The sequence below is a fragment of the Rissa tridactyla genome, chromosome 4 (assembly GCF_028500815.1).
Source record: "Rissa tridactyla isolate bRisTri1 chromosome 4, bRisTri1.patW.cur.20221130, whole genome shotgun sequence".
Taxonomy (NCBI): Eukaryota; Metazoa; Chordata; class Aves; order Charadriiformes; family Laridae; genus Rissa; species Rissa tridactyla.
In genome coordinates this window covers 43,855,087-43,873,606 of record NC_071469.1, presented here as the reverse complement: position 1 = coordinate 43,873,606, position 18,520 = coordinate 43,855,087, and the positions used below count along the sequence as shown (strand labels likewise).

The window sequence follows — 18,520 nt, the reverse complement described above, 5'->3', positions numbered from 1 at the left end:
CTTTCCCACTGCCTCTTAAGGAAGTGAAATATATGTTCCATGTAAAGGTACTCCAGAAGATTTGTAGACTTTGCCTGCTTGTTTGTTTCATCTGTTTTGTCTGTTAATCTAGCACATGGAATCAAAGTTGTTGCTGTAGAAATGGTTGCTTTGAACACATGCTTACAGTTCTAAATAGAAATGTCAAATTAATTCCTATGTAGCAAATGTCAAATGCTCTTTTCATACAGGTGACCTTGTACTGGTAATGATTTTTCAAACAACATGCTTCCAAAGCATTCCCTTTGAAATTATATTTTTGTTTTCTTTTGACCTTCAGGGACTCTTTGGAGTTTTGATACGTTTGCTGTCTTTAAAATTATAAAAAATACATCATTTACTTCATTAGTAAAATATATTAAAAAAATTTTCAAGACTTAAAGATTTCATTTTCTGAGGTGACATATAATAATGTGGTGTTTAGAAACAAAAACCAGGCAAAGATCATATATCACCTTTATATATAATATAACTTTAACAAGTTTGGATGATATTATGTGGACAGGCAGAATATATATTCCTTTCACAGGTTTAATGTATTTTGAATATTATCATGAGTCACACTAAGAATAGATACTATTTTTATTGTTACTCTGGGTATGCGTGTAAAATTTTGCCACACAGTCAGGAACCAAACATCTTGGAGGGGACTGTAAGGCAGTTTTTCACAGGTTAGTCACTTTTCTGATCCCAATTCTGCTCCAAATATAGAAGCAGTAGCCTAATATAGTCGTTGCATCCAACAGAGATTGGGTGATCAAGTTCTTTCCTTGGTACTGCCAGAGAACTGTCAGTGTAATCTCAACAGTGCCTGTAACCCTTTCTAGGTTGGAGATTTTTGATCTGAAAACAGCGAAGAATGTTTGTCATTTCTGTAAAGCACTTTGAAGTACTTAGATAACAAATATCCTATATAGCAGTTATAAAATTTTATAACATATAAGTAACCCCCCTACCCAATTTCGGTTTTGGAAGATGTATAGAAAAATGAAAAGTGACAATATTTTTTAAATTCTTTCTGCTATTTTCTTTCTGGTGATGGAATTTTCTGCTTCACCACAAGAGCTTTTGTGTTTGCTGGCACTTATGATACCTACAGGATTGTAGCCTGCTATGACATGCATATACACAACTACTTTACATTTTAGGCATAATGCACCCTTATTGAACAAAACAATATCTTGAATGCTGTCTGTCTTTCTTTAGTAAGATGACTTGTTTTCTTACAAATGTTTGGTATTCGTTTCTGGTTTAAATTCACCGTCAACATGTCTAACAGCAGAGAAATAGATGCTGTGCATGAAGAGTACAAGCAGAAACTGAGAGACCAGGAAGCTTTCCACAGAAAACAAATTCAGCGGCAGCAGCTCTACGTTGAGGATTTAAAGCAGCAGATCCTGAGAGGACAGATCAGAGCAGAGCGGGAGCTAGAAAATGACCAGGCACTAATCAACCAGCAGATCCAAGAAAGTGGGTACATGCCTCTTCCCCTCTCTCACTTCCCTTCCATTATTGCATTCTTTCATCCTCTTGATGTTTTGTCCTAGTTATGCTTTATAGTATGGGTGAAACTTTTTATTATGGCTTATGACAAGTTTTCTCTTATAATTGCCTTTCCCTTGAGAACAGTTACTAAGCTTTGATTAACAGGACTAAAGTGCACCAGCAGCACTGTTTAATTAGCTCTGCAGGTCGCTGCTGGCAGAGACAGCACCAGCATGCTACTCCCCTGTGCCACTGAGCCTCTTGTCTCCCAAGCTGCTCCCTGTCCTGCCTCCCTGCAGCTTTGCTCTGCTCCTGTGTGTAGTGCAACTCTGCCGTGTTACAAAAAATAGACCGAGTCTGCTATTGTGTTTCAAGTTTTTCTTGTGATATGCCTATGCTTCATCCAATGAGTTGTTCTGGGAGACTGAAATTGGGACCACTATGGTAGTTCTGACCATAAGCTTTCAAGCGAAACTGCTTTAACAACAGGATGCGATAGGAACCAAGCAGCGCTTCCAAGGCAGTCACGTATGTCAGTTGACTTACTCTCTTTGTGCATGTCATTGATGATGTCACCTGTAACAGTAGAGACCATTTTCATGTGCATTTAATGAATTTCACTCATTAGGAAAAATAGGGCCATGGCATAAGACTACAGGTCAAACTGAATTTTCTGTGGTTGCTGCGTGAGTTTTAAACAATGAAAACAAGGAAAACACCTGTGAGAAGTAGGTGGGACACTGAAGATCAAAGCTAAAATCCCAGCCCCAGTTAAGGGAAAGAGAGTTTCACTGGCTTTTATATATTCAATATTTCCATACGCCCTCGCCCTTTTATAGCATGAAGAAAAATGTATGAAGATATTCTGTGGTAGAAACTGAAGCGCAACAAATTAAGATTAAAAATAAGATATGGGTTTATTTACCCTAAAGATGATTAATTAGTGTTATTACATTCTTCACTGCTGAATTTGTTATAAACAAAAACTGGATTAAAAAAAAGAGGGGCATGCTTTGGTTGAAATAGGAGCTGTTTCTAGGAAGTTCTATAGTGTTATGCAAGAGTACTAAAGGCATCAGCGATCAGATTTTGACTGGCAAATAGCTATGTCAGAAGGTGAAGCCACAGCATATTTGGAGAGGTATTTTTTAGCATCAGTGACTCCTGGCCCCTAAAGGTGCTGCTTTGCATGCAGCCAGACATATTCAGCAAGAAGTGTTGGTGGGGTTGGGCTGCCCTTTAACGAGTTTATAGACTGATTTGGGAACATTCTAAACCTTGAGAAGTTTTTGACCACTGAAATTGGGTGGTTATAGTGTTCTCTAGTTTGTCATCTAACAAATTATTTGATCCAGGTTTCTTGATAAGCAAAGTATGCCCGTTGTAAAGGCACCGTTCACACTCGGCAAAACTCACTATTGGCTCCTGGAAGAATAAACCTTCTGTGGACTTTTGCAAGCTTCTCAGACCCAAACTTCTGCAGTCTGCTATCTTTTAATCATGCCAGCCACAATGAAGAGATTAAAAGGAAATTGAGGTGATGGGATAGCAGAAAAAAGATAGTACAGAGAGGAGAGTTCCCCCAAAATATCTTTATTTTGTGGCTCTGTAGACTTCTTCTCAGTTTCCATCTAGTTCTGCTGGTTTTGCTGTGTTCACGTGAAGCTTAGCCAGGCAAAAAAAATTCTTCACTTGGCAACCCACCAAAGTTCTTCACCTTTTCTGTGCCCTCTGTGTCTCAGCTCCTGACAGAGGCAAGTTTGTGAGCAGAGATTAATTAGCATCTTGGAGCTTGCAGTTCTGTTGCAGAGCTTGTCTGCCAAATGTTCTGCTTGCTAGAAACATGCTAAAGAGGACAGACCTGGAAATAAAGAATTAAGAATAAAGTTTTTATGTGAAAGTTACAAATGTTATTAAGAAAAAATAAGTAAAATAATGACTGAAACGCTTCCCTTTTATCTGTAGAGTAACCGTAGAGTTATAATTCCTACTTCTGTGCATGTGCTGTGTGCAGAGCAGCCAACATAAACAGGACAGGAGACTCATTGCGGTAGGGTTCACTAATCATAGAAGGAAGTATGTTTAACAAGATCAATAGTCACCAAGCAAGTGATGCTGACAATGCCTATGCACTAATAATTTCTTACATTAGGGAAACTTCTACAGCCCAAAATTCCTCTCTTGCAGCTTAGCTGTGCAGAGCTGCAGGTAGCCCTTGTTCATCACATCAGAATTAAGTACCTCTTAATTCCTAACCCCCTGAATAAACAATGAAAGGTTGATTATTCAGTAAAGGACTGCAGATTGAAAGTAAGCCCAGCCAAAAAAATGTTGCTGCTTGTAAGACATAAGTGCTTTGAAAAGCTTTGGTCCTTTGAGAAATGGTCTACTTCTCAAGGAGCTTTGACTGTGATTTTTACATTGCCCTTTCATCTGAGAATTATTTTTGTTTTGTTTGCTTTGTACAGCTGAATATGTATATTTTTATAGCAGTATAAAAATGAACAAACTCTGCTTTGTTAAGAGAACATTTCCAAGCCATCAGGTATAATCTGGTAGTGGTGATCTCAGTAATCCCTTCTTCTGATTGTTACTGGCTCAGATTGAAGCCAGTGCACTCTGAAAAACCCCTAAGCACATACCCTGTGTGGAATAAAGTAGTCTTCCATCCAGGGTTAAAAATAAATCAACCTGGTGTTCTGTGTTCTCTACTGCTTCCCTATTGACTGCAAAGATCAGGTTCTGAATATTTAGAAAAGACTAAGTGTGTAAGCAGAGGTAACATATTTTATTATCAAATTAGGTTAATCGGTTGATTTGTGAGCATATTTAGCATTTATGAAATATGGGGACATTAACAAAAGCAGAGAAGCTAACTCTCTTCGTGGAGTAGAGTGGTGATTTTAATGAAAAATACGCATTGACTGATGGTATGAGCTTGTCTTTTTCGAATTATGTTTGTCCTGATAGCTAAAGGTTGTGTCGGACTTGTGTCCTTGCCATGAGAGTATTTGATTCATTTCAAGTACACAATATGCTAAAGTGCTCATGTACAAGATATGTGTGCTCCCATCAGGCTGTTTTGGCAAGAGCTTGTTGGAGCAGCTGTAGTTGCAACAGGTAGTAAATTTGTGGTTGTTGCTCTGCCTCAGCCAGGTGCCACAGAGGGTTTGTGTTGCTCAGGAAGTTTCCATCTGATGGGCGTAGAGAGGCTGGAAGAACTGTCCGGCAGGTACCTCTACGGTGGCTTCCTTATAGCCTTGTCTTCAAGCCACTTTGAAGGTTGCATGTCCATCCCCACAGGACTGGTAGCTGGCAGTTGCCCCCATAAATGAGGCACGTCTGTGCTGGGGCATAGAGAGGTCTAGCCTTCAGGCTTATTGAACTTGCCACTGATAAGGGCAAGCAGAAAAAATTGCCATTTCCTGTGCTAAACAAAGTTCCTTAGCATGACTCTGGGATCCCTCATTTTCAGCATGCCTAGCTAAGTGAGAGAAAATGGTTTGCAGGTGGCTTTTGTTGGTTCAGTCAAGTTAAGGAGGAAAGGATAGGTGCAAAAGGCACAAAGGTGAATGTTTGTTTCAGAATAGTTGTAAAACACTCAAATGCTGTGACGAGAAGTCATTTTAAGAGTGCACAAGTGCTTATTTTTTCACTCAAAATGTAGGAATTTATTAGCCAAAGGCTCATTAGTGTGTGCATGAAATTCCATTTGCTGCATTAACACAGAGGCTCTGTTTAGCTCTGTACAACTTCCTCTTCTAGTTCCCTTGTTAATTCTGCTCTCAAATGCACATACGTTCATTCCCTAAGTAACACATATGAAGTTTAACATGTGACTTTAGAATAATTAAAGCATTAGTAGCATATTTCACAGTCAAAAGCCAATGAAAACATACTTTACTACTGTGAACACATATCCTATGTCTGAAAAGTTCACAAATTGAACCTGAGCCTTTTAATGCTTCCGCTGTATTTTAACAAGAAGATTGAGGTGACTTTTGAGTGTGGTCTTGGAGAAAGTGAAATGCGTTCTCCTTTTAGCTTACAAACAAGGTCTTACCCACCAGTCTCCTTAGCTGTATCAGTCAGGCCCCTGCTTATATCTTGCAGTTGTTACCCAAGTCCTAATCCCAATGGAGAGGCTTTGGGTTATCAATAAAGTGCAGCAATGATTTACGTTTTTCTCTAAACTCTTTGTCAAGATTCTGCTCTACATGCATAGAAATTCTGTTCTTAAATGAGCTCTCAAGGCTGATTAAATTAAGAAACAAGATAGTAAAGAACAATGTTTTTCCTATGATTTTTACTTTCTTTCAATCGTTGTTTTGTTTACAGACCAGCAGTGGCTTATAAATGAGAATAAACGACTGGCTGCCCTTCAGCAACAGCAGAGGGAGTTTGCAGTGCAAACAGAGTCTACGCTGTATGCAGAGGCTGAGGTGCAGAGTACCATTGGGCTGGAAATCTGTCCATCCCTGCTACAGCAGAACAAGAAGAGACTGGTGCAGCTGGAGCTCTTGCGAAGATATTCCTTAAAAAAGGCAGAAAGAAACATAAGACGGAAAAAGGTCAAATTCCAGCTGGAAAGGATAGTCAAGAAGCAGAAGTTATTGGAAGCCAAGCAAAACCTAGAGCAGCTGGAAGCTAGCTGCTGGCTCAATGAAGAGTGTGTGAAACAATCCCAAATCCTAAGCGAAAATACTGCTGTACGGTCCTCTTCGGATCACCGGTTACAAAAGAGAAGGAAGTCATTGGGTTCAAGTTCCTTGCAGCAGAGGCAGCATTTGTTCTGCAACCCACATCTGCCCCAGGTACCCAGGTAAGACAACATCCGCCAATATTTCTGCATTTTCAAAAGTAATTCAAATTCAGTGTGTTTTCAGTGGCCACCTATAATCCAGAATGCCTTTCAATGTATTGAAACAATTCCAAAACTTGCAATATCAGTGAACTTACTATATTGTTTGTCATGCCGGAGCTGTTTGTCCTTTTTCCTCGGATCTGTACAGCGCACTCCCTGCTTAGCTATTTGACATGGTCTTTCTCACTGGTTTTTACATTTGTCTTTCAAGCCTTTCTGCACTTTTTACCTTTTTGTGAATGCTTTCCAGAACTGGCTTAACTCTTGTTCTTACCTTGTTCAAACTGTTGGTAAATACTAATTTCTGCATCATTTTATCTTGATTAGGATCAAACTCTTCCTTCAGAATATTTGTATCATTGGGGTGATTCTGGATTGTACTTTTAAGTTTGCCAGCCTTTCTCAAGCTAAATAAAAATCTCTACGCAGTGCTAAAAAGTTGGGCTGCTAGGGATTCTATCACAGCACGGTCCTGGAGGCAGAAATTAGCTAAAAGTGGGTTTCTGTGACTTAAAACCATCCTTCATTTTCAGCTAATGCTTGCAGCTACTTGAGCCTACAGAGTTTGAATACCAAGCTATGCTGCATAGCATCGAGCTATTCCTTTGTGTTGCAGGACATATTTCAGGATATCTAGGTGACTGTATTTATTATTATTATAATATATATATTATTATGACAGAATTATTTTTTGTTTAATTATTCTGTGCTCGAATTTGCTTTTGAAAGCATGAAGATTATTACTTCATGTATTGTTACTCTTAACTACACGACATTACTGATGTGGAAGTGTTAAGTACGTCATTCAAACAAGGATTGGACTTTATTTCTTCTTTATTTCCACAGCTTTTTGTTGAAGAGGGAGACTGTCTCAAAGTTATCTACCTCACCAAGTATTGATCAATGCTATGAAGGCAATAGAACAGGGAGGTTGTCATCTGTAGAATATCTTTACAGAAGAGGTAAAGACGTTTCTGGGAGTGATGACCTTAATGATGAAAAAGGGATCTCCTTTTCAGTCCAGAGGCAGCTAACTGAAAAACAAAAAACATCTTCATTTGGAAATAAAAAAGGAGCAGAAAAAGACTCTAATGATTCAGCTATCATGGCTTATGTCAATAAAAATGATCAAAAAATCAAAAAGTTGGATGACAACCCAGGGCAAGCTGGATCTCAAAAACAGACCTCTAAAGCCCCCTCTCCTGATCTTTTTAAGGAGAAAGAGGAACCTGAAACCTTTATTACAGGGACAAGAATGACAAAAGCAAAGGTGCTAAGAGATTTAAGTCAGCCTGTAAGTAGCAATCTAGAACAAAATAGAGCTCAGGTATCCAATAAAAAGACTAGAATGGATATCAATGGAAAAGGCCATAGGTCTTCTCCAGAAAAATTTCCTAAAGAAATGAAGAAAACAGTGTATGGAAACCCACCATCAGTGCATCTAAACCAAACAGCCAAGAACTGGAAGAGAGAGACAAACTCAGCCTTGCCAAGTCATGAGAAATCATCAGTGGAACAGCAAGAATTTCTGATGGTGGCAACATCAGTAGGAAATCTCACTAAGATGAACACACAGGCACCACTCTCTTATGTTGAAAAAAAGTGGCACAGTGCGGAGTTGCTAAGTGCTGGAGTGTCCAAAACAGCCACAGATGTGCTGGGGAACTGGCAAGAGGATGATGAAAATGAGATTTCTGATACCGACAGTTCCTATTCTGTAGATTCTCTCTCCTGTGCTTATGCAAAAGCTTTCACAGAGAAACTGAAACAAGAAGATTTTGACAGAAATAAATGTCTTGCCAACCCAGAAGATTCTGAAAGCGATGACAGTCAAATGTCACAAGACTCTCTGGTAGAAAAGGAAAATAAAGCCAAAAAGCAAAATAAAAGCCGATTTCACAAGTCTAAGGCCTACAATGAGCCAGCTAAGCTTTACAAAAGCAGAACTGATCACCATATTTCATCTTTGGTGACATCATACGCATCTCATGTGAGGCTGGGAAAGCCTGAAAGAAGCTTCTCTCTGGACAGCTTAGCGGATGGAGAAGAGATGCCAGCAGAAGATCCAGTAGAAGAATCCAAATCTGATTCATCTGATGAAGTGCCAGCAGAGATTTTCTGGAAGTTACAAACTCCTAGATCACCAACTATACAGACTGAGGAAGACCATGAGTCCACGACCTGCGACAGAGATATAGAAGGGACAAATTATGATCTGAAGCTGAGCAGTTCCTTTTATTTGGACACTAAACCACAGCCTGCTTCTAGTAATGCTTGCAAGCAGTTGCTGAAGGGGACAAAAGTCTCCTTTGTAGAACAAGAAAGGTCTCTTGATAGAAGACTGTATTACGCAAGTGGAAATCCTTTGCTTACTAGCGATGCTTGGTCTTCCTGTGACTCCGAGGTTGACATCAGCAGCCCCAGAATAACAGCACCTTCTTCCCATGAAAATTTGGAATTTCAAGAAGCTCATTCGTGCTCTTTGAGCAAACCAGAGCTTTGGCTGAAGAAAGATGATCTAAAGCAGTCAGCTGCTGAAGTTTCTTTTGTTTCTGGCTCTAAGCAGATACATAGCATTACTCATTTATCACATCATATAAATGAAATAAACACAGTTTTCTCCTCTGACACATCAGAAGTACCTTTACCTGAAACAACAACTGCAAGCAGAGTTTCTGAGAGTGGATCATTAAATAAGATTCTTAAGGAGTGGACAAACTCTAATAAAAATTCTTCCTTGGAATCTCAAGATGTAACGTCCTCATTTGTTAGCTCAGTAGGACCAAGCTCCTCTTTTGTTCCTATTTCAGCAAAGCATGATTATTATGAACATTCAAGGTCAAATCATCCTGAACAAGAACAACTGAATGAATTATCTACTTACAGGTCTACCACTGAATGCACACAAACATTCAGCTGTTTGGAAAGCACCGCCATCACAGATTGCTTGTCACTGATACCTAGGAAAGAGCAGGATTCCCTCCCCACAACTCATCCAGAGCTGCCAAAAGATCACAATCTGAAAAAAACACCTTTTATTTCCGTGTTGCCTATGCACATTTTGGAGCAGAGAAATGCCTGTGTAGATGCAGACTTAGACGACGATTTCTTCAGAACTTTTGAAAAAGACGACCTCGATGATGACTACAATAACTCGATGACAAAATCACGTATGACAGATTCAGGCAGTGGAAGTGCATCTGTCAGTGCACCTGCTGCTGAGTCTTCTACAGGACTTGCTGATAATATGACCTCAACACAGACACCTGCAGCAAAACAAGTCCAATTTGGAAACCATGGGCAGCTTTTTCCAAGCAGGGAAATCCCAACATGTTGTGCTGAAGGTTTCTTTCTCAGTGACTTAACAAGTAAGAACTGCTCTGTAGTAAGCAGTTATGAGCTTCAGCCATCAGCTGAACAAGGAGCAGAAGCAGCTGTTACAGTAGGTCTTCTCAGATCTGGGGAGAGTAATTTGGAAACAATGCAAGAAACCGATTATGAACAAATATCTGCAGAAGAAATAACAACAGAGACAGACTTTTCGTCACAGAAGACAACATATCGATGTAACCCTTTAGTTGTTGCTCACAGTGCAAGTTATGACCAATCTGCAACACCAATAGAGATGTCTCAAAAAGACATTATCTGTATGGAAACAAGCACAGATAGCTTGGCAGAGACTGTGCCAGCGGGGCCTTCCTTCGGAGATAATGAAGAATTTGAACCAAAGGATGAAGACTTATCTTCACGGAACCATTATGAATTCAAAAGCAAACCTGTTTCAAAAAATTATTCCCATGAATGTGCTCTAGCAGACAGTCGGGCAAGTTGCTTATCCCAACAAATTTCAGAAAATTCTGTGTTATGTATTGATAACATAAGGGAAGAAAGCAGTGAAAGCAAAGAACGCAATGTCTTGAATTCTCAGGCTGTAGTTCAGAAAGAATTTTCATCCAAATATGAAAACCTAGTGCTAAATGAAGTAAGTTATCTCATAGTGAATGTAAATGGGAAAGACACTGAGTCCTTCCCTGCTGCTATTTGTGAGACTACAAATGATTTTCTCCCAGAATCCAATTCAAGCATATTTTACAAAGCTTCAACAGAAGCTAATCTGTTTCAGAGTGCATCTGAGACTGAAAATTATGATAAACTATTGGAGCATGTCACCGTAGTGAAAGGAGATTGCGATGCTACCTCTAATCTTACTGTGGAAGTCAGTGCCACAGAAAGTTGTTCTGATGTACATTCTGGCTGCCTTTGCACAACATGCTCTTCAAAATCAACAGGGCAGAAAAACAGTACACGTAAGACAGCCAACATTTCTGTGGAATTTGATGCAGCCATTCTGTTGGAAACAGAAACACAGAACAACTCTTTACTTGAATCAAGAGAAGAGAAAGAAGCCTTTTTTGAAAGTGATTGCCCAGAGGATATCTTGCTTGTTGAAGATGATGTAAACTCAGAGTCAGGAAGAGTATTTGAATATAACACAAATACATCAGCTACTGTTTCTCAAGAGGAGAGTCCACATATAAATAAGGAATCCAAGTTTTTAACAGACCCAGAAACCAATCCAGAGGAAACTATGGTTCCTTATCAGAATACAAAAGCAAACACTGATGAAGAAATAACAAAATTAATCAATAGTGCAATCAACTTAGAAAAAAACGCATTGGAAATTAAATCCAGACAGATTGAAAGTTTACCTGACTACTCAGTAGCCAAAGTCCAAAGTGCAACTGAAGACAAGAGTGGAAAGGATTTTAAAGGCATTAGTCTGTCTCAGAATCCAAAGAAAGCTATTGATATTGTAGCTCGTGAAGTTCAGTGTGAGTTTTATACAAATCTGTGCCTGACACATGAAAATATGGAGAAAGATGAACTGCAGGTAGCCAGCACCGGGGTAGAATACACTCAGGAATCAAAAGCACTCATGCATTCTGGCAGCCAACTTGAAACAAGCAGCTTTTGCCAAAAAGAAAAAAGCAAGAAAATAGAAACAGGTATTTATTCACCAGAGTTTTCTGTTGCTCCCAAAACCACTCCTTCAGCTGTGTGTTCCCACGCAGCAGATATTACTCAGAATACTTCACGCTTCCTTGATACTTGTGAAGGGTTTTTACAGATGAACACAACAATAGAAAATGTGTTTAATACAGAGGACGTAGCTGCAACGGTACAAATCACAAGTGGGCAAGGAAATATTTTAGCAAAACCTGAAAATGAAGGACAACTAAATTCTAGCAATTTAATTGAGCATTGTGTACCAAACTGTTTGCCCCAGGAAGACAAGGTTAATGAATGTGAAGTGACTGGGAGTGAAGAACAAATTATCATGACAAACACTGAGGGGCTGATTATTACAAGGCAAGAAGTCATACAGGCAGATGAAAATGTGTTATTTACTGAAGAGTCTCCAGCTCTACATCAGATGTATTGTGACAGAGATGACAAAGAGGAAATTTTAAATCAATTTAGGATCCCTGAAAGATACCTGACAGCTTCAGGACTAGAACAGAATATACTGTTAGAAGATGATTCAAGATACCATGATTGTACTGAAATGAGTGAAGATGGTAGCTCAGTGGACTCTGTTACAGATACAAGAAATGCAGTCATGAAAGATATCGATGCATATGAATATCCAGTTGATGATAGTACTGGTGTTGAGCAATATAGAATTGAACAAGAATTTAAAAGTCCCCACATTAAAAAGGACAGCCATACGTATATGAGTTGCTCTACGCGATATCCTGAGCATGGCACTTCAGAGAACTTGAATGTAAGTATCGTTAGAAAAAGACCTGATATTTGTCAGTTGGATCCAGTAGGCTCCAGAGTTGAGGAGGAGAAAGTGCATTTGATGAATCTAGTACAAATGGCCAAAACAGACACAGAAAAGCAGATGTTTGTAGAAAACACAGAGGAGGTAGAACTGATCATTTTACAAAACCTGAATGAGCTGTTCCCTGAAGACAAAGACAGCTGCCAAGTGACACATGATGACAGCAGATTAAATGAAATCCTAAGAGAAAGCCAGTGGGTGTCTACTAGCTTTTCTAGAAATAACGAAGATATCAGCAAGCAACAAAATCCACCAGCAACACTGAAGTCTTCTACTGAAAAAAAACAAGAAGGTTCACTTAAAGACTCCCCGTGCCAGACTGTAAATCACCATTTATATCTTGGAATAAGAGATGATTCCCATCTTGTTCAAGATGTTCCCGCTGCATTGAAAGGATGCACAAAACCATCTGACAGCAGTGTTGGAACTGGAGCTATTCTGCCTTACTATGAAACATTAATGGAGAGTGAAGTCTGTGTTGGTACGCCTGTTACAGTCAACAAAATAGTGGGAGAAGACACACATCCTTCTGATAAAATGCGAAGTAAGAATGTAGCTTTTCTGGAAGCCAGGACCACGCAGGACAGGCAGGAGGAAGAATCCTTTGTGTTTAACAATGCACCTGATTATGCCATATCTGGGCAACCTGTCAATAAGAACAGATCTTCCACTCCCTACGGTGCAGGCGGTCCTGAGTCTGAAATTGTTGTACTTCAGCAAGGTGCCAAAGGAAACTCGTTTTCCTTGGAAAAATTAGATTCTTCTGAAGATATAATTCAGGATGTTAACAATGCTCATGAAGAACGCAGTGTGGATTTAATGGTTAATAAGCTATCAAAAGACTGCCTTAATTCCATAGAAGATACAGTTCAAGAGGAAAAGGGTACCATTGTGCCTGATTCACTGCTCTTGGATAATTCAGACTTGCTTTCTCCTTCAGAGAAAGAAGTGAGGGAAGATATAGAGGGGCAGGAAATGCATTCTTTACTAGAAATCTCTTCACAAAAAACATTTCACAGTATTAATACAACTCAGAAAGTATTTCACTCAGGGAGTTTATCGCAGCATGATGAGAAGGAGAAATTTTTAAGCACAAGCTCTACCACAACAAGCAGTACAAATGAAAATGCAAAGTGTCCTGGTGTAGCTGCATATCAGCGTGAGCCCAGAGAAAATCAGCGACACGGGACTTCTGAAGACTGCTGTGTAGATCAGCCAGGCAGCACTGTTTCTGAGAATGCTTCAACTCTTTCAGAAGGCCTGAACAAGTCTCCACGGGAAAATCCACATTATAGTAAAGAGTTTCTAAATTATAATAGAACCTCGGGCACTTCTGAATGTTCTCCTGGTCTCCAGAATCATCCAGCATCATCTGCAGATGTTTTCATTGCCAGCAATGGAGGCAAATGTAAAAACGATGCTGTTCTCTCTGAAGAAACAAAATACTTTGAAAGTGAATCAACTGATTTAAGTGTATCTGTAACTTTTAATGTTGTTTCTCAAAAAGGAGCTGAAAGGAAAAATAATTCTGCAGTTGCAGAGGCCACATATGCTCAGAATAATAAACTCCCTGAAAAAGTTGCGGGAACAGATCAAAAGGAGAAAATACTTCAAGGTTCTATCCAGAATTGTAATGACATAAAAGAAAATAAAGTTCCTGAGTATTCAGAGCACTATAGCAACACTTCTAGTGTGACTGTACCAGAATTTGGCTCACTTACTTTTCAGACCCAAGGACAGACTGGCAGTAAAGAATCAGAGTCTCTTCCATCCTACTTTGCAGAAAATACTCCAACTGATACACCATTTCAAAGCTCAAAGAACTTCAGTCCTTTTGACACTTCTTGTTTACTTGATGACTCAAAGTCTCTAATATTTAATCAGCGTGAGGACTCACTTCAAGACACGTTTTTGACTGAACAAATGTCCTCCAGTTCTGCAGATGTGTGCTCTGTAAAAGAAGATTTTCCCCAAGCATTTACATGTGTTAATCATCCATCCTTAACACCATTTTCAGAATCTTCTTTAACTGCAGATATAGGCCATGGTGAAACCGGTACATACAATATTTCACATACAGATATGTTGAAACATACTCCATTTGCTGCTTTGCAAATACAAGACACTCAGTCTGATAAGGCTGTGGTATTCGATGAGCCGATACGTGCTTCAGGAAGTATTTTACTTTCTCTTGCAAAAGAAAACAGGCATTGTCCAGTATCAGACACAGACTCTACTTCATATAAAAAATCTGCCGTAGATAGGGAAACCGTATATGGAAGTAATCCTGAAAAATTTGACAATGACATAAAAGTTGATCAGCACCACTGGGGTAAAGTTCCACCACAAGAAGCTTGCACAGAATACATAGAAAAAGTAGTAAATGATAATTCTCTTTTATTACCATCATTGTCGTTTTGGGATACTGGAAGGGCAATTCTTGTTAAAGAGGGACAAGTGAGAAAAATACTTAACAGAAATGAGGAAGAACTACATTCAAATACTGAGGCTGAACATTCTGCAGTAAAGACAGAGCAGAGAAAAACATTAAGTAGAGAACCTGTTGAAAAGCAAACTAACGTATCCTCAAATTCTGCAAGCGAATTAATAGGCTCAGAAGTTACAGTGTTGGAAAATCTGTATCCAGGAGGTGTTGGTGTGGATCCTGAACACACCTGCAATCCATTTAGTCCAACATATCCCACATACAGCAGAAGCACTGATCCCAGGCGACTGTATCACACTGGTTTGGGTTTTGAAAAAAAACCTGCAGATCTGCAAGGTAATTGTCAGTATGTGCCTACAGATGAACAGATAGAACAGGTGTCAGGTAGAACAAATACAGGTGGTAGAAAAGAGATTTTACTTTTCAATACTACAGGTTCAAGCATTGATTGCCCTGATGATGATGATGAGGCAGACGATTGTTCAACAACAGGAGATGCTATAATAAGGAATAAGACTCTAAAATCAGAAAGACTAAAGTTTTCTGTAATGAATAATGAAAGTACCTCCACAAAGTTTCTACCAGAAAACCATGATTTGCCTCCTCAAGAATCCAAAGTAGTGCAATTTAGGAACAAAAGATCATATTCTACTACACGGAATACAAAGAGCTGTAAAGAAAGTGAACAGAGACCTTATTTACAAAGTCACAGACTGTCAGCCCCAGCTATTGCTGTCTTCTCTGATACAGAATATACTTTGGAAGCTTCATCCAAGGCAGATCCTTTGTTATATTCTGCATCTAAATCACTACAAGATTTAAATATGAGTGTAGAGCCTCCATCGCCAACTGAAGATGATCTTCACAGCATTGAAAGATTTTCAAAGCAGGAATCGAAGAACTTCCTACAGGTTAAATCTAAACCCAGATTTCAGCAAAGAATGGCACAAATGAAGAAGCTTGCAAACTGTGATCCCAAAAATTTACAAAATTTTGCAGCAAGAACCCAAAGCAGCCAGTCTTTAAAAGACTGTACTACTCAATCTCCATCATCCTTACTGCACACAGCTCACAGTTCTGTGGGTGCAGAAGCAACTGTCTATTCAAAGAGTAGTTCTGTAACTCAGTGTAGTGAAGGGAAAGTTGAAGAAGCAAGATACCAGCCAGAAACAGATTTATTTTTTCACGACAATAAAGATACAATGCACTTTAGTTCAAGTGATATCAACCCATATATTCATCCATGGCAACAAGATGGATCATGCAAGAATGGCTGGAAACAGTATATTTTTGGAAGTGCAAGCGATGTCTCTTGTAATCAAATTCCTGTAAACCTGGAAAATCGTAAAGTTATGAGATGTTCCAGTGTAGACAATGGATTGAATTCTCAAAATTCTCCATTTCATTCTCATCTCAGTTCGTATGCTACAGCAAAGGTTTTATCAAGCACTTTAAGCAGCATTGAAGGTCTTCAAAGATGGGACAATGTCAGACAAAACTTTCAATCTGCATACTCAAGTGACAGTACCAAGCAGTATAGCAACGTATCCAGTGAAACATTGGAAACTAATCTAGAAAATAACACTGCTGAATTTGAGAATCCTTCTGCACAACCTGGTAACTCTTCAGTGCAGGTTGATGAAATTGTACTATTATATCCTTCTGAGTCTGAAAGGTCTTCCAAAAAACTACCAGGGATTACATGTGAGCAGGGAACACAAACAGCAATTACAGGAAGGTATAAGAGGCAGAGAAGACATCAAAGAAGCTATACGGATGTTTCTGCAAGAAAGCAGGAAACAAACAGAGATCTATTTCATCAACCTTCTTGGACAAGTATGCAGAACCTGTCCATGCATCTGTCACAGCTTCTTCAGAACACTTCTGAGCTGTTGGGAAACCTCTCTCAGCAGAGTGTTATAGACAATGAGCAGAATGCCAAAATCAACCAAAGAGGAACTGAAGAGGCTGTAAAGGCTACGAGATCAGATAGCTGCACTCAGACTACAGCAGATGTAGGCACTCAGACTGAGACTTTGGAAGAACCTCAAAGCAAACAGGAAGAAAAACAAGTGGAGGCAAAAATGGAAAATGAATTGAGGGCAGCTCAGGCAGTAAACGTTGATTGGAAAGGGATAGGTGCAGATGCAGTAGGTAAGATTCCCAAAAGGAAAGAGGAAACACTTCCTTTTGAAGAAAGAACACAAGAACGAACAGGGATGAGAAATCTGGGTGATCCTGACTTCCATGACAGCCTTGATAGCATTTTGCAAGACTCCTTTATGCGTCTCCCTCTCTTACCCAGAACCTCCGCTCCTGTCTTAAATTTTCAAAAAACGTCATTAAATGCGCCGCAGAATGTTGCTTTTCCTAATACCAGAGTTTCATCTGTCACGTCATCTTCACTGAGTTCAGGGCAAGATGGTTCTTCATGCACTGTAGTTAGCAGCCCTACTAATAGCACCTCTCAATCTCCAGCATCTTATGCCCAGGAGAAAACAAGTGTCAGTGAACTAGAGGTTCCAGCAGAAAGAAAATTTTGTTACAAAAACACCCTGCTAGTCGATAGGGCCTCTTCCCCCATTCTTACCCTTAGTGCTAGTCCCAGCAGGCAAACTGCTTTTAGCAAGTCTGACTGCCCTCTTGGATATTCCAGTGACGTTTCAAGTCCCTTTCACAACCAGAGACAGACAAGGGCAGGCCCGCAGTCCAGCGTGCAACCTCATGTGGACAATTTTTCACAGACAGACAGTGAATCGAGCTCTTCCAAAAGCAATAAGGGCATAAGAAAGAAATCTGGAAGTTTCACAGATAAGAAAGCAGCCAAAGAGCTTTTAGGACAGGATAGTTCAAAAAGCTTGGAACAACAGCACAGACTCACGGTTGACACCCACACTACTATTTGTGCAAAACGACTGTATCACTCTAGTAGTATGTTGGAGGTGTCGGGCCACAGGGAAGTTTTAACAGGTGATCTTGGAGACCGCAGTCCACTGGCACGTTCACTTCGTTGTATGTATGTCACAAGGGGAGGAAGAGGTTCTTCAGCTGGAATTGGACACAAAAAATATGTTGGTAATTCTGATACTGCTTTGATTCATAACTACTCACCTCCAAATGCTGAGTTACTTTTTAATCAAAAAATTAGTGCCACTTGTTCAAGTAAGACAAATGCTGGCACGTCCTCAGAACCTCTGGTAGAAGCATCTTCTCTACAATTTCACGATTTCTTCTGGAAAAATGAAAATAGCTGCCCTCCCCTGCTCTCTGATGTGAGCGATGTGCAAACTTCCTTCCAGGACGACAATACAGATTCTGTCACGGAAAGTGAATGTGACACCGAAATTCCTCTCAACAGAAATACTACTTTTGCAAAGCCTTACAGGCCTCGGAGCTACAGTCTCCGTGACTTACCCATACACAATAAATTTAGCAACTGGTGTGGTGTTAAGGGCAGCCCTTCTCCTTCATTACTCAGCTTGAGCGGCAGCGTGACCGATTTACGAAGTCAGGCAGAAAAGACAGCTAGAAGCACACGAGCAACAGAAATGGAAGGCAGATCCCAGCTTTCTGATAGCAGGAGCAGAGAGATCGAGAGACTTCAGAGAGAGCGTGCTCAGATCATGTCTGGCATTCACCTGGATCTGCATCAGCATCCCCTTACTGTGGAACTGACCGAAGCAAAGCTCAATTACGGCATCGGGGAAACGGATGCCCTGCTGAGGGTCCTTCAGAGCGGAACTGCAGAGGACCTGGTGGCGATTCCAGTGAAGCAGCAACTTTATGAAAGGTAAATTACTTATAGTAGTCTTGTATTGAGTATTTTGTATGCACTTCA

General features: G+C 39.8%; 1 protein-coding gene across 4 annotated transcripts in view; it reads left to right on the top strand.

Annotated features, from left to right (window-relative positions):
- STARD9 (StAR related lipid transfer domain containing 9) overlaps nucleotides 1-18,520 on the top strand; it is a 113,432-nt gene that overhangs the window by 84,939 nt on the left and 9,973 nt on the right. For all 4 annotated transcript variants that reach the window (XR_008465898.1, XM_054198160.1, XM_054198162.1 and 1 more), the window contains 3 exons: nucleotides 1,319-1,509; nucleotides 5,863-6,346; nucleotides 7,235-18,472. Coding sequence is in view for 3 of the 4 variants with exons in the window: in XM_054198160.1 (XP_054054135.1) it covers nucleotides 1,319-1,509; nucleotides 5,863-6,346; nucleotides 7,235-18,472 (11,913 nt within the window). In the remaining variant the exon portion in view is untranslated. The remainder of the gene's footprint in view (nucleotides 1-1,318; nucleotides 1,510-5,862; nucleotides 6,347-7,234; nucleotides 18,473-18,520) is intronic.